This window comes from Gobio gobio (genome assembly GCF_949357685.1).
Source record: "Gobio gobio genome assembly, chromosome: 8".
Classification (NCBI taxonomy): domain Eukaryota; kingdom Metazoa; phylum Chordata; class Actinopteri; order Cypriniformes; family Gobionidae; genus Gobio; species Gobio gobio.
Window position 1 is genome coordinate 23,027,966 of NC_137114.1, and position 17,572 is coordinate 23,045,537.

Below are 17,572 nucleotides of genomic sequence, written 5' to 3' on the forward strand. Positions count from 1 at the left end.
AAGGGATGTACAATATGGTTATGCAGAATAAGGCATTAATATTTGCTTTATAAGTAATAATAAAAAGCCAATATCCTAATATGCATACTAATAAGCTACTAGTTAATAGTGAGAATTGGACCCTAAACTAAAGTTTTACCATTTTTTTTCTATACCCTCACTGGGGGCTGAGCCCCCCTAAAATTAAAATCCTAGAAATGCCCCTGGGGTCGCATCTTGTGACATGTCCCGTTTTTGGTTTGTTTACATGTTTTTGGTCCATGTTACATTTATATTGATTAAAGAAAAACAAAGCCTCACTTTCTTTCCTGTCACGTGAATGTTTCACTTGCATGTTGGAATGTTTGAACCCAGACCACTACTACACTAAGTTCAAGTCCATTTACTAACATTTTTTATATAAGCCTATATTACATGATCATATATTCTGATCTCGAGATGGCACTGTTTTCGACACTCCTGATGCTTCAAATCTTTTCCTCGAAACTAAGATTTAAGATTTAAGAAGCATTTCTCCATCCCTGAGATGCATTTAGATGTAAATAGAAAAGCCTGACACTATCACTGCTAAATATCTTGTGGTAGTATTGTGGTATTCTGCCATGTTTCTCACTGACACACCCCCAACTCATAAAGATCAGGGCTTAAAAAAAATCCCCAGCTTCCCACTCGTATTTTCAACATTGTGGTGGTGTTCATGTTTGTTCAACTCGTAAATACTGTAACAAACGGAGAAAACAAAAGACTCACTTAATGGTTTTAAGGCTTCTTTATTAATGTGAGCACCTGAGTGGCCGATGCTCCTGTGTCACAGACAGTGAGCTCCAAACTTCTGGAACTTTTCCCCCAGTTCTCGTCCACACATATCTGCGCAGGCTTGATCTTTAGAAGAACACCCACCCCTTCAAGCCCTACACAAACAGAGGAACACAGAACACAGGAAAAGAACATTCATGGACTTAGATCACGAATATCTGAATAGAACATGAAACACTCTTTAGACTTGCCACACTGCTCCCCTGTCCCCGTCAGGGAACGAACAAAGTCCCTGAACCATCTCAGCGGCCTCCTGACTCTCTGAGGCCGCAGATGGCCTTCTTGAGTAACTGAAAAAAGACTATTCGAATGCAAGGTTTGCAGCTCAATAATTGGTGTGGCTGCATGTGGGACTGCCAGAGGACTGGAAGTGCTCGGCTGGGATCCTGGCCCACCCTCCGGGGTTGGCACAACTGTAGAGGAGGCCGGTGCTGGGGCTGCGGTGGCACTTCCTCTATAAGGTTCTAATCTGTCTCAGAGTAAAGACACCTTCCTACCCCTCGGAAGCAACTGAACTCAGTAAACGCCTTCTCTGATTCTCTCCAGAACACTGCACGGCCCAACCCACTGGGAGTCGTTTAGAAGTTTAGGGCACCTGCCCTTCTTTCTCTGAGGGCTGGACACCGACAGCTCTCCTACTGTGAAATGTCGCCTTTTTGCTTTCAGGTTGTAATTTCTCTTCTGCCGGTTCCCCACTTTGCGGGCATGCCATTAGGATAAATGGCAAGTGTGTATCCGAATCTCAATGATGCTTGGCAGACACATTGGCCAGCTGTTCCACCAGCGTCCTATTAAACCTCTCAACGAGGACATCACTTTGCGGATGCGCGACTCAAAATTCAGGCCTTGGTAGCTGTGTATGGATTCTGTGACCCCGAAATGGCTGCACATGCCATCCACCAACATGTTCACCACTGTCTCGGCTTCTTGGTCAGGCAGTGTGTAAGCTTACAGCCATTTAGTGTAATAATCCATAGCCTTCCGCACAAACCTGTTACCCCTCTCCGAACATGGAAAAGGACTTATGACATCCACCCCCACTCTCTCCATTGGGCCCCCTACGGGGAACTGTTGCAGGGGAGTGAGGGACTGGCCAGGCGGCCCTTGTGGGTAGTGCAACCATCACTTGCTGACAAAAATCCTTCACATCTCTCCTCCCAAGCCCCCAGTAAAAACTCTGTCTAGCAAGTTTAAGTGTTTTTTGAAACCCCAAAGTGTCCAGACCCCACCGTCCTATGGACAGCCCTGATAACCCCCTCATGCAGCAACCTGGGCACCACGCCTGCTACCTCCCCTACCCAGTGGCGGGGTCTTTCCACTCCCTCTCTTACACCCCATCTCGCAGGCGCAGGTCCCCGAATTTGGCCCATACGTTTTTGTGGACAAAGAGAGAATGGCCACTTCCTCCCACAGAGGATGCTGCTAAGTTTGGACCCACTGTATTACTGGCTGCAGGTCCGCATCTTCCTCTTGCAGCCGTCTCCAGTCTTACCACTGTCCCCACCGTCAAACACACCTGACTCTCATCCAAGCCCTCACAATTCTTCAGCCACAACTCCCTCAAAGCAACCAACCCCTCTGCCTTCTTGAGAGGCAGAAATGAAACGCCATTCTCATGCCCATACCTACTGGAGAGGCTTGAGGCAGGCTCTGAAGGGGACTCCCCTGTCACCCTGGGGCAGATGTCAGCTGGGATGTGGGGGAAACATCTACCTGTGGTAGACTAGCATCAGTGCTAGGATGGGTTTGCAAGAGCAGTGTGTGGTGCTCCAAACTAGGGTCCTCAGGAGCAGCTGCTGCATCCTGCAAGGTCTAACTGGCAACCTGCACTTCTAAGAAATACCAGACCAAGAATACAAGGGTCCTGGACTGCAGCCACCCATACTGAAAGACGTAATGTCTTTCCCCCTACAGTCAACCCCACCACGCCTTTACCCTTCATTTGCGCCAGTCCCCCTGTCGCTATGCATAGTCGAACAGTGGTGGGTTCCAGACTGGCATTGGTCAGAACTAGCTCTGTTCTTATAACTGTCACAGTTGATCCCGTATCCACCAATGCTAAACATGGAACCCTCTCCACCAAAATTGGCACATGACAAAAATAACTAACACATGTTCGTCCAACCACAACCAAAGACTCTTATGGCCCACATTCACCCTCCTCCAACAGTACTTGATCACCTTCCCCTTGTCTCTCTTGAGACTCCTGCTGGTGATGACGATGAGTGTTGGGGGTCCACATGGTTCCCATCAAACAGCGCGGTTCCGTGGGTGCTGCCATGTCTGTTCATATATCTGAAGACAGTGCGGTTCCGTGGGCGCCTCCATGTCAGTTTGTTGTCCTCGTGAAAGATTGGCGGTACTCGACGGCACTCGGCTCCAGCAATGAAAGCCCACCATGCAGCCATCTTCCTAGTAGCCTCCTTCACATGAGCCTTGTGCGATTCCAGAAAGCCTTCCTCTGTTGCAAATTGGTCAGAAGCTCACGCCGAAGCGTCCAGAGCATCATGAAACATCCGGCTTGCTTCTGACTCGGACTTAAACTTTTCTTGAGTCTGCTTCTGCATCGAGTGGCAGGGATGATAACGACAGCAATCCTGCATACTAACTGGATTCAATCAGTTCACTTCTGACACCAGTGTAGCGAACAGAGAAAACAATAGACTCACTTAACGGTTTTAAGGCTTCTTTATTAACGTGAGCACCTGAGAGGCTGATGCTCCTGCCTCATAGACAGCGAACTCTAAACTTCTGGAACTTTTCCCTCAGTTCCTGCCCACACAGGCTTGATCTTCAGAAGAACACCCCACCCCGAGAAGCCCCACACAAACAGAACACCAGGAACAATCACGATCGGACTCGGACCGCGGCAAACGTGCACAGTTTGAAAGCCCCTTCAGTCGAACCACCCCAGTGTGAAAACGCCAAAAGGAGCAGCACTAACAGAGCAATCGCACCAGGGTTCTTTTTAATTGAACCAAACGTGCCAAGTGTGAACACACCCTTAATTTCCAAAGGAGGTTTTGTCAAGATTTTAGAAAAATCGTTTTGTTTTTTTTACTTTTGCCTCACCAGCAGTTTGTCAGCATCACATTGCTCAACATTTGCAAATATTTGTGCTAAGCATTTACCAAATGAAATATGTCTCCATGAGAAATAACAGTTGGTTGTGGGCAGGCAGGCAGGCAGTGAGTGCTGATAAAGAGAAATTAACCAGCTGACTTGATGACTCATCACGTTCAATGTAGCACAATTGGTTTGATTGACAGCTGTAGATACAGTGGCTTGTGTATCTCCTTCTGACCAGATTGAAATGAAAGAATAGTTAAGTAACAAAATACCATATATAAGCTGCATTGCAATGAATTGGAATGACTTTGGCTGTGTGCCTATTTCTCATCACTTATTTTTACATGCAGAAGGTCGTGAATGACAGTGATGAGTCTTTTGTTTGGAGAGCGTGACACGTCACTGGCTTTGCTGGAGCTCTGAGCTGTGTGGACAGCGAAGATACACTCAATTCATGCTTTGGGCCTATTGTTTTCCTCGAAACAGAAGGATTGTCCGATATTTGTGTTTTGTTTTAGCTGGATGAGGAATAACATGGAAATATTTGTGTGGGTGCAGAGGAAAATGGTATTGCTCTTATATAGCTCTGGAGAACTTTTCCATAAAAATATAAATGATAATATATAAAATTACTATATTTTATTCTATAGACAGATAATGAATTATCTGTTCAAATTAATTATTAAAACAGAATAAAGAGTGAAATGAACAAGTAATTATGGATATAATATATAATTAGCCTACAATAATAATAATATAATTTGATCAGAAATATTTAATTACGGGGGTCATTTACTCAGGAGAAACATCTGAAAAGCAGGAGACTTGTCTCATTTCTCACGGGGACAACTTGAAGATATTTTTGGGGGATTTCTCTTATGAGAAAATCTTTTGTTTTTACGCTTATATGATACATTGGCTCAAACAAGCAAGTATAGAAAATGTCAACTAAACACGAAAATACGCACGCACACTTGAAAAAATGTGTGCAGGCCCACTCGACTCGGTAAACACACAGCAGCAGAGAGTACAAACAGTCTAATGCCTGACGAAGTGTCTTCTCAGGCTTGCTAATCAAACAGTCCAGATGTGTTGAAATATTTGCGGTGCTTTCAGGACCATAATTAAATAACAATTACAACTGCCTAATAGCTTTTTCCACCCTGTCTGCGCGTTCGTGCGCGAGCCTCAAGGGACGGAGCTCCAGTCGTGGAGCAGTGTCTGTTTTCACAGACAACAGCACGCTAATGAAGAACACATCAAACTGGAGTGTGCGCGCGAGAGAAACCCGGCTGCAAATGATGCATGTGAATTATTTGTTCTTTTCAAATATGTTCCATCAGTCATGCGTGCTCGTCCGGCTTTTACTGACGGAAAGGCTAACGGGCTAACACATTTATGTTCTGTTGTGGCGAGGAACAGTGATTTTTAATGTTTGACCTGGTTTCTTATCGTGGTAAGAAAAGATAATGTAAGTATTTTCCTAACATTATTTTTTAAATCACAATATAACATTATTAGAATGTTTATTTGTAATATTCCAAGAAGTTAAACATTAACATTCATCAATAACATCATATGGATGTTCTAAGAACATTTCTCTCAACACCATGATCACATATCAAATGTTAGCAACTAATAGTATAAGAACATGCTATAAATGGTAAAGAACATTTTATTTTAACATTTACATAACATTTACAAAACATTAGTGAAAGTTGTGGGAACATTCTGTTCAGAAGGGAATGGTTTTCGTTGTTTCTTTCCATTGTCATTCTTAGTCATAGCCTACTGGTGTGTCGTGCCTCTCACAATGATAAACAGAAATTATCGAAATAATCCTAATGCCTGTTAATTACCACTAATAATCACCGCTGTGACATCACACACACAATATCATTAATGCTAATGTTCCCTGCACAAAAAGTTCAAAGAAATACAGCATGTATAGCCTAAATGTATAGCCTACCTCATCATCATATTCACATCCACCACAAAAAAAAGCCCTTTTATTTTTTATTCTTTATTTTATTCTTTATTAACTTCCCATCAGTTGATTGACTGACAGAACCACATAACTGGTGATTTGACCACAGCTGTTAGGTTAGCAAGAGATTTGAGAGGGTGTTAATAGGCGACCTCAAGCGAGGGCCTCAGCAGGAAGTGAAGCCCTTCCAGTAGAAGTTTTTGCATCCTGCTTTACGTTCCCGAGTGGGAATGTGGTTCGAGTTCTCCGCGGAACGCTCTAGCTCCACACGCAGGCCCTCGTTTTCGTCCACCGCTGAAATATCATTCTCACGCATCTCCATTTCAGGCATGGAGAGCAGGGAAAGGAGTTCTTCAACATCTTTCTTGGTCCAGTCCTGAGAAAACATATGACGGGATCAACATTTAAGTTCATTTTCCCCCTCACGTTCCCTTTTATTTGTATAATAAACACCGTCTAGTAAAGCTAATGGTGTTTTAATTTAGATTAACGTAGGCTATACATGAGAAAAGGCTAAAAGAGAAAAGCCATTTTGTATTTATAAGGGAATGTGTGTTTTCATTAGAGCTAAATGTATTCCATTAACCCAAGAGTTCCTGTATAGTAAAAGATAATGCATTTACTTGCCAAAATGTAAATGAGAAAAACAGAGTCATTTAGAAACGTGCGTATGTGAGTGAAGGAAAAGGAGAGAGAGCCTGGAACTAATTGTGTCTTCCTATAGAATTAGAAGAGGGTTGCAGTGATTTCCCATTTAAACATCTATTAAAAGTAGAATGAACTGGAGCATTAAACAAACTGAACACTGTCCTGGGTTTTGATGCAAAGGAACAGTTAAAAATGTTATTATAACTTCTATAAAATAGTCATTATTGTCCTTTATTTCTTATGCAAAACACAAAAGAACATATTTTGACAAATATCGTAGTGTTTTTTTGTCCATACAAAGTCAATGGGGTTCAATGTTGTTTTGAACTCGATTGACATTGACAAAAACAGCTGAAATATTCTTGTTCTTTAGGTGTTCCGCAGAAAAAAAGCCAGTCAGTATAGATTTGGAATGACATGAGGGTGAGTAAACGACAATTTTTGGGGGGTTAACTATCAGTATTTATGTGTATTCAATAAAAAAATTCAAATTTGATATTGAAATAGTAGTTTCAGGTAATGTAAGTTTAATGTTAGTTAGTTAAACGGCTAACAAAAAAAATTCTAGGAACGTTTTGCTAATGTTCCCATTAAGTTATTTATGAATGTTCTCAGAACGTCAAAAAAGTCCAGATTAAAAAAAACAATCTTGGTGAATGTGAATGAGAAAACATTAAAGGTATGTTTATTTTATAATTTTGCAAGTATTACTGAATGTTACTTTTGAATGTTCTCTGCACCATCTGAAAAAAGTAGCAACATTAGACTAATGTCCAACTGAAAAAATAAATCCATAAATTATAGTATAAATACAATTTTTGTGCTGTTTTGATAATATTATTAAAGACCAGATAATGAACATTCTATTAACGTTACTGAAAGAATGTTTGTTCATTATTTTGAGAGAACCTTGCCAGAATGTTCTGACAACGTTTCCTGTTAGCTTGACCAGATGTTAATTCGAGACTCACCTGTGTAGCCTGTCCAATCGCTCGTGCTCTCTGCAGAAGTCTGCGGTGGCGGAAGTCCAGGTCCGGTTCTAGCTGGGAGTTTGCACTGCGACCACACAGCACAAGAGACAGACCCAGCAGGGCCAAATAACACTGCAACTCACACAGTCTCATCTCAAACCTCTGTTTTCCGTTCACGGAGTGTCTCTTCGGAGCTGTAGTTCTGGTTCTGGACCCGTGGAAATCCCAAGCGCTCTTTTTAAACTCTCCCTCCACTCGTATCATTGACTGACAGCTGCCCAGGTTGCTGGGTGATGGTGGACTGTGATGTCATAAAGCATTAAGATTCTTTTGGTCCCACACTAATGGGAGACACTCTCATTAAGATAAGGCAAATGAACGAATTGCGACTTGACAATGGGAGCTACAATAAAAGCATTAGACTGAATGGATTCAGGTTTGTTCAGCTAATCTAAAACAAATACAACAGAGAAATGCCTGGGTTTGAGCCTCCCTCGCTCTGAAGCACACGCCACGGCAGAAGTGAAGGATAAAAGGTTTAATAAACTTAATTGATTCTGAGTGAAGAGTTTAATGTGTCTTTTCTTGAAGTGCTAACACAAGAAGTACGTGCGTTTGTGCTGTTGAGGACATCTTCCATTCCCACTGAAAAGATAAAAGAATGAATTTAATGATTTGTGAATTCTGAATTAAGATTCAAAGCATTGATTGAAGAAATCATCATATAGTGGCGGTCATTTAGTGACAGGTGTGATATATAAATCAAAGCCTAAACATAAGTATTTACAGTAGGCTAGAAGACATTATTACACAAAAACAAGCATCACTTTTCCTTATATGAAGCCATTTCTTGAAACTAGAATATAATTTTTGAATTTTAGGATTGGGCTCTTTTAATATGGACAAGTAAGCAGCCACCCAGAACAACATGGCGACATTTCCTTTTCTGTTTTTATCTCTTACAGATTGCCTTCCAAAATGTGAATTTATTTGGATTTCTGACCATTTCAAGTTCCATGTTGTAGCATTTAGTTCAAGGGTGGCACTGGTGCTTTTGAGTGCAAGGTCGCATTCCAGTACTGTCGCCTTTAATTTGAGCTTTAAGTTATTTCATTAAGAGATCATCACCCTCTAAAAAAATTAGAGAATTTTGATAACAAATATTTATAGAGACAGTAACAAAAGTAACACAAAAACATTTGCATTAGGCATTCAAAAAGAGATTCTGCCCTGACATCTTGTGGTCAGCCTTAAGTAGTCATGACTTAGAAAAGGCAAACAAATCTCAAAACCAGGTTACATAAAACTTAGATTAAACGTGGCCCAAATTTGAATTTATATAAGAAAGATGGGTGGGTGGGTGGATGAATGGATGGATGGACGGACAGACGGATGGATGATTAAAATCATTTATTAAGAGATCACCACCTACTACAAAAAATAAGTGAATTTTTTATAACATTTGTTTACAGAGACTTTTCAAAGCCAAAATCAAAATAATATAGTGAAAAGTAACACAAAAACATTTGCATTAGGCATTCAAAAAGAGATTCTGCCCTGACATCTTGTGGTCAGCCTTAAATAGTCATGACTTAGAAAAGGCAAACAAATCTGAAAAAACAGGTTACATAAAACTTAGGTTAAAAGTGGCCCAAATTTGAATTGATATAAAATAGATAGGATGGAGGGATGGACAGATGGATAGGGGATTAGATTAGATTAGATTAGATTAGATTCAACTTTATTGTCATTACACAAGTACAAGTACAAGGCAACGAAATGCAGTTTAGGTCTAACCAGAAGTGAAATAGCAGCAAGTGCAGGATATACAACGTTTGCATAAGTGCAGGACATGGATATGTACTGAATATATATAAATATATCTATAAATAGAGAGATGGTTATTACTATAAACAGAATTTACAGGTGAATATGTACAGTGAATAAATATACAGATGGCTATTACTATAAACAGAATTTACAGGTGGATATGTACTATGAATATAATGTAATATACAGATGGCTATTACTATAAACAGAATTTACAGGTGGATATGTACTATGAATATAATATAATATACAGATGGCTATTACTATAAACAGAATTTACAGGTGGATATGTACTATGAATATAATATAATATACAGATGGCTATTACTATAAACAGAATTTTACAGATAGAGGTATACAATGATATGTTAGGCTAAAATGAGGAATATGGCAGTGGATTAAGGTAGTGCAATAAATTATGGACAGAAGCTATCCGAAAAAAGTGTAAAAGTGCAGTGGAAAGTGGTTGCAAATTACAGTTAGAAGTACGGTGCAAAATGCAAATGTAAACAGTATGTACTGTAAATAACAGTCGGCAGTGCAAATGAGCATAATACAGGGATGGGATGGACATGTGGATTAGGGGATGGATGGACGCATAGATAGGGGATGGATGGACGCATAGATAGGGGATGGATGGACATGTGTATAGGGGATGGATTGACGGATGGGAAGGGGGTGGATGGACGGATGGAAAGGGGATGGATGGACAGATGGATAAGGGATGGGATGGACATATGGATAAGGGATGGATGGACAGATGGATAGGGGATGGATGGACAGATGGATAGGGGATGGACATATGGATAGGGGATGGACATATGGATAGGGGATGGATGGACGAATGGATAGGGGATGGGATGGACATGTGTATAGGGGATGGATTGACGGATGGGAAGGGGGTGGATGGACGGATGGAAAGGGGATGGATGGACAGATGGATGGACAGATGGATAAGGGATGGGATGGACATATGGATAGGGGATGGATGGACGAATGGATAGGGGATGGATAGACAGATGGATAGGGGATGGACATATGGATAGGGGATGGATGGACGAATGGATACTGGATAGGATGGACATGTGTATAGGGGATGGATTGACGGATGGGAAGGGGGTGGATGGACGGATGGAAAGGGGATGGATGGACAGATGGATAGGTGATGGATGGACAGATGGATACGGGATGGGATGGACATATGGATAGGGGATGGATGGACGAATGGATAGGGGATGGATGGACGAATGGATAGGGGATGGATGGACAGATGGATAGGGGATGGACATATGGATAGGGGATGGATGGACGGATGGATAGGTGATGGATGGACGGTTGGAACGGGGATGGATGGATGGATAGGTGATGGATGGGCGGTTGGAAGGCGATGGATGGATGGATTGATGGATGGATAGGGGATGGATGGACAGATGGATAGGGGATGGATGGATGGATGGATGGACGGATGGATAGGGGATGGATGGACAGATTGATAGGGGATGGATGGACAGATGGATAGGGGATGGATGGACAGATGGATAGGGGATGGATGGACATATGGATAGGGGATGGATGGACGGTTGGAACGGGGATGGATGGACAGATGGATAGGGGATGGATGGATAGGGGACGGATGGATGGGGGACGGATGGATGGATCGATGGGTAGGGGATGGATGGACAGATGGATAGTGGATGGATGGACAGATGGATAGGTGATGGATTGACGGATGGATAGGGGATGGATGGACAGATGGATAGGGGATGGATGGATGGATGGATAGGGGATGGATGGACGGATGGACGGATGGATAGGGGATGGATGGACAGATTGATAGGGGATGGATGGACAGATGGATAGGGGATGGATGGACAGATGGATAGGGGATGGATGGACATATGGATAGGGGATGGATGGACGGTTGGAACGGGGATGGATGGACAGATGGATAGGGGATGGATAGATAGGGGACGGATGGATGGGGGACGGATGGATGGATCGATGGGTAGGGGATGGATGGACAGATGGATGGTGGATGGATGGACAGATGGATAGGTGATGGATTGACGGATGGATAGGGGATGGATGGACAGATGGATAGGGGATGGATGGATGGATGGATAGGGGATGGATGGACGGATGGATAGGTGATGGATGGATGGTTGGAAAGGGGACGGATGGATGGACGGATGGATAGGGGATGGATGGACAGATTGATAGGGGATGGATGGATAGGGGATGGATGGACATATGGATAGGGGATGGATGGACGGTTGGAACGGGGATGGATGGACAGATGGATAGGGGATGGATGGATAGGGGACGGATGGATGGGGGACGGATGGATGGATGGATGGGTAGGGGATGGATGGACAGATGGATAGGGGATGGATGGATGGACAGATGGATAGGGGATGGACATATGGATAGGGGGATGGATGTTTGGATGGATGGACGGTTGGAAAGGGGATGGATGGACGGTTGGAAAGGAGATGGATGGATGGATGGATAGGGGATGGATGGACGAATGGATAGGGAATGGATGGACGAATGGATAGGGGATGGATGGACGAATGGATAGGGGATGGATGGACAGATGGATAGGGGATGGACATATGGATAGGGGATGGATGGACAGATGGATAGGGGATGGACATATGGATAGGGGATGGATAGGGAATGGATGGACGAATGGATAGGGGATGGATGGACGGATGGATAGGTGATGGATGGACGGTTGGAACGGGGATGGATGGACGGATGGATAGGTGATGGATGGACGGTTGGAAGGCGATGGATGGATGGATGGATGGATAGGGGATGGATTGACGGATGGATAGGGGATGGATGGACAGATGGATAGGGGATGGATGGACGGATGGATAGGGGATGGATGGACAGATGGATAGGTGATGGATGGATGGTTGGAAAGGGGACGGATGGATGGACAGATGGATAGGGGATGGATGGACAGATGGATAGGGGATGGATGGACATATGGATAGGGGATGGATGGACGGTTGGAACGGGGATGGATGGACAGATGGATAGGGGACGGATGGATGGGGGACGGATGGATGGATCGATGGGTAGGGGATGGATGGACAGATGGATAGGGGATGGATGGATGGACAGATGGATAGGTGATGGATTGACGGATGGATAGGGGATGGATGGACAGATGGATAGGGGATGGATGGATGGATGGATAGGGGACGGATGGATGGTTGGAAAGGGGACGGATGGATGGACGGTGGATAGGGGATGGATGGACAGATTGATAGGGGATGGATGTACAGATGGATAGGGGATGGATGGACATATGGATAGGGGATGGATGGACGGATGGAACGGGGATGGATGGACAGATGGATAGGGGATGGATGGATAGGGGACGGATGGATGGGGGACGGATGGATGGATCGATGGGTAGGGGATGGATGGACAGATGGATAGGGGATGGATGGATGGACAGATGGATAGGGTATAGACATATGGATAGGGGGATGGATGGACGGTTGGAAAGGGGATGGATGGATGGTTGGAAAGGAGATGGATGGACGGATGGGAAGGGGATGGATGGACGGATGGGAAGGGGATGGATGGATGGATGGGAAGGGGATGGATGGACAGATGGATGTGGGATGGATGGACAGATGGATTGGTGATGGATGGACAGTTGGAAAGGGGATGGATGAACAGATGGATATGGGCTGGATGGACAGTTGGAAAGGGGATGGATGGACAGATGGATAGGGGATGGATGGATAGGGGATGGATGGACAGATGGATAGGGGATGGATGGACAAATGGATAGGGGATGGATGGATGGATAGGGGATGGACATATGGATAGGGAATGGACAGATGGATAGGGGGATGGATGTACGGATGGATGGACGGTTGGAAAGGAGATGGATGGACAGATGGATATGGGATGGATGGACGGATGGGAAGGGGATGGATGGACGGATGGGAAGGGGATGGATGGACGGATGGGAAGGAGATGGATGGACAGATGGATGTGGGATGGATGGACAGATGGATTGGTGATGGATGGACAGTTGGAAAGGGGATGGATGAACAGATGGATATGGGCTGGATGGACAGTTGGAAAGGGGATGGATGGACAGATGGATAGGGGATGGATGGATAGGGGATGGATGGACAGATGGATAGGGGATGGATGGACAAATGGATAGGGGATGGATGGATGGATGGATAGGGGATGGACATATGGATAGGGAATGGACAGATGGATAGGGGGATGGATGTACGGATGGATGGACGGTTGGAAAGGAGATGGATGGACAGATGGATATGGGATGGATGGACGGATGGGAAGGGGATGGATAGATGGGAAGGGGATGGATGGATGGACGGATAGGTGACGGATGGACGGTTTTAAAGGGGATGGATGGACAGATGGATAGGGGATGGATGGACAGATGGATAGGTGATGGATGGACGGATGGATAGGGGATGGATGGACGGATGGATAGGTGATGGATGGATGGTTGGAAAGGGGACGGATGGATAGGGGATGGATGGACAGATTGATAGGGGATGGATGGACAGATGGATAGGGGATGGATGGACGGATGGGAAGGGGATAGTTGGATAGATGGATAGGGGATGGATGGACGGATGGGAAGGGGATAGTTGGACAGATGGATAGGGGATGGATGGATGGACAGATGGATAGGGGATGGACATGTGGATGGACGGTTGGAAAGGGGATGGATGGACAGATGGATATGGGATGGATGGACGGATGGATAGGGGATGGATGGACGGATGGATAGGGGATGGATGGAGGGATGGATAGGGGATGGATGGAGGGATGGATAGGGGATGGATGGACAGACAGACAGACCGACAGACCGACAGACAGACAGACAGACCGACAGATAGACAGATAGATAGATAGATAGATAGATAGATAGATAGATAGATAGATAGATAGATAGATAGATAGATAGATAGATAGATAGATAGATAGATAGATAGATAGATAGATAGATAGATAGATAGATTTTTACATCCATATTTAACGAGTCCCTTGCTACATCTGTTGTCCCCACCTCTTTCAAACGATCCTCCATCATCCCTGTACCTAAGATCAGTAAACCCTCTTGCCTAAATGACTATCGTCCAGTGGCTCTCACATCTTTAGTCATGAAGGTCTTTGAGAGACTCATTAAAAACAACATTTGCTCCTCCATTCCTGACACTTTGGACCCTCTTCAGTTTGCCTATCGTCCCAATAGATCGACTGAAGATGCCATCTCTCACGTCCTTCACTCCTGCCTCACTCACATCGACAGCAAAAGTGGGAACTATGTCAGGCTGCTATTTATTGACTATAGCTCAGCCTTTAACACCATAGTTCCCATTAAGCTAACACACAAACTCCTGGATCTAGGCCTGAATTCTTCTCTCTGCCTCTGGATTGAAGATTTCCTCACTGGCAGACCCCAGGCGGTGAGAGTAGGCCAGTTCACCTCCACCTCCATCACCCTGAGTGTTGGAGCTCCACAGGGCTGTGTGCTGAGTCCCCTGCTCTACTCTCTCTACACCCATGACTGTTTGTCCACACACAGCTCCACCTCGATCATCAAGTTTGCTGATGATACTGTTGTCCTGGGTCTCATCTCCAACAACAATGAGACGGCATACTTGGACGAAGTGGAGCAACTGACATCATGGTGCCAGGACAACTGTCTCTCTCTGAATGTTAACAAGACCAAAGAACTGATTGTGGACTTCAGGAAGAGACAGCATCGGTCATACTCCCCTCTCATGATCAGCGGGACACCGGTAGAGAGAGTGAGCAGCTTCAAATACCTGGGTGTGAACATCTCCGAGGATCTGACCTGGACTACACACATCCAGACACAGGTGAAAAAAGCCAGGCAAAGACTGTACCACCTGCGCCAGCTGAGGAAATTCAGGGTTTCACCAGCCATCCTGAAAACTTTCTATCGAGGGGCGATAGAAAGTGTCCTGACTCAGTGCATCACAGCGTGGTACGGGAACAGCACCAGTCACGACTGCAAAGCCCTGCAAAGAGTGGTGCGCTTATCCGAGCGCATCTCAGGCTCAGCTCTCCCGTCTCTGCAGGACATCTACACCAAACGCTGCAGAGGTAGAGCTACTAAAATCATCAGAGACATTAATCACCCTGCAAACTCTCACTTCACCCTGCTGCCATCTGGTAAGCGCTTCCGTAGCCTGATGGCAAAGACTGAAAGACTCAGGAGGAGTTTCTTCCCCCAGGCCATCAGACTCCTGAACTCAGTCACGTGACTTCACTTCACCCCGCACACGCATAAACATCCAGTTTAAACATTAACATCCACATACTGCCATTGCACTGCACTTTACGTTCCTATTGTTACTGCGTAACAACCTGTAATAAACCTTGCACATTATACTTCTTTATATATACATATATATATATATTTATGTTAACCACTTATTTCTAAGTCTACAGTTTATCTCACTTATCATATCCACTTATTTTTTTATATTTTTATATTTTAATTTTTATATTTTTATTTTTATCTTATTTCCTATTTTTATCTTTTACTTGATTTATTTATAATTCTACTTATGTTAATACTTTTTATTCTAATTTTATTCTATTTCTATTTTAATTTCTTGTAACTGTTATTTGCACTGTCCATGGAGCGGACCTGTTTACATTTCACTGCCAGTTGTATATTGTGTATATAACTGTGTATGTGACAAATAAAACTCTTGAATCTAGATAGATAGATAGATAGATAGATAGATAGATAGATAGATAGATAGATAGATAGATAGATAGATAGATAGATAGATAGATAGATAGATAGATAGATAGATAGATAGATAGATAGATAGATAGATAGATAGATAGATAGATAGATAGATAGATAGATAGATAGATAGATAGATAGATAGATGACATGAGCAACATCTTCATTCAAAAGATTATTTATTCAATTAGTGCAATGTTACTACACATCCAAACACAATAATCATTATTTATGGACTGAATTAAGGGGACAAAAAAAATGTCATTAAGCCAATTAAAACTCAGAACTGAGATTGTGATCCTATACAGTTTCTACAGAAATATTCAATATATACACATTGTTTTGACCAAAACCATTACATCATTTTCAATTATACAGTTGCCGAGCTATTCAAAACTGCAGTCAAAAAAAGAGAACATTAACTTCAAAACTAAATGTGTGCAATCATTTTTTAGTTGCAATTATGAAACCGCAAAACACATTATTTGTAATTCATATGGCAAATCACACTTTCAGCCAAATCTGCTTTTCTACAGTTCAGTACATAAAAAGACAGGAAATATACACTTGACTGGGTGCAACAGACCTGACAAAAAGCAGAATATACAATAAAGGCAGTTTTCATATTTTCTGTGTAAGTTTTTTTTAGATTATACTCATAATTTCTCAATGGATTTGGCATTGATAAGCTTTTACGTGTAATAATTAATTACCATTCCTGTTTAAATTGAATATGAGTCATCAGGAAATCTCCTTAATGCAATACTATGATGAGCGTCTCGTGAATTCACATAATGACTACACATATACACACTTTGTCTCTCTAAACGTTTCTCGAGTTATTTTCCTATCTAATAGCACCATTAACTCTCTGAGTCATTCAGAGTTAAATATGAACAAGCTTAAATATGTTTTGCCAAACCTTGCAACCAAAAGCTATTACAAATAAGCTTTGCACTAACAATTTTGTAGAGCAATGTATTTCTATGCTGCATTATAAGCATGAAAATTGCACACAATGCTTCAGACACATCCAAAATACTTGAGTACAGTTATTTGCTAAGTATTACTATCTGTTTATTGTATGTTTGTAGCGTATATGTGTTTATAGAGTGTTAGTCAGGAAGACATTATTAGTTAACAATAAAAATGTAAGTATTTAAACCTTAATTACTCAACTGTGTCTCAGTAGCATTTCTAAAGTGTAGATTAACTATTCTGTTTTTATTCATTTTAAATACTGAATTAAATATACAGTTTATGCTCAATATGAGCAACCTGAGCTCGAACTATTATTCAGTGCATACTTCTCAATGCATGCGTGAATCTTGCCAGGAAAAAAGGGATTTTCTAATGGCTTTCAACTGCTATTTCACACACACAAAAGTCATTCATAATTAACTACAAATGAAAAATAGTTACACTTGAGAGCATGAAAGCTGTATAGCA

The 17,572-nt window shown here is 42.9% G+C and overlaps 1 protein-coding gene across 1 annotated transcript; it reads right to left on the reverse strand.

The window, feature by feature from the left end:
* Nucleotides 1–6,038: 6,038 nt before the first annotated feature.
* On the reverse strand, nt 6,039–7,644 carry sst1.2 (somatostatin 1, tandem duplicate 2; the record flags this gene model as incomplete). Its single annotated transcript, XM_079824053.1, has 2 exons — nt 6,039–6,248; nt 7,492–7,644. The coding sequence occupies 2 exons, from the start codon at nt 7,642–7,644 to the stop codon at nt 6,039–6,041; spliced, it is 363 nt and encodes a 120-aa protein (XP_079680179.1).
* Nucleotides 7,645–17,572: the final 9,928 nt, after the last annotated feature.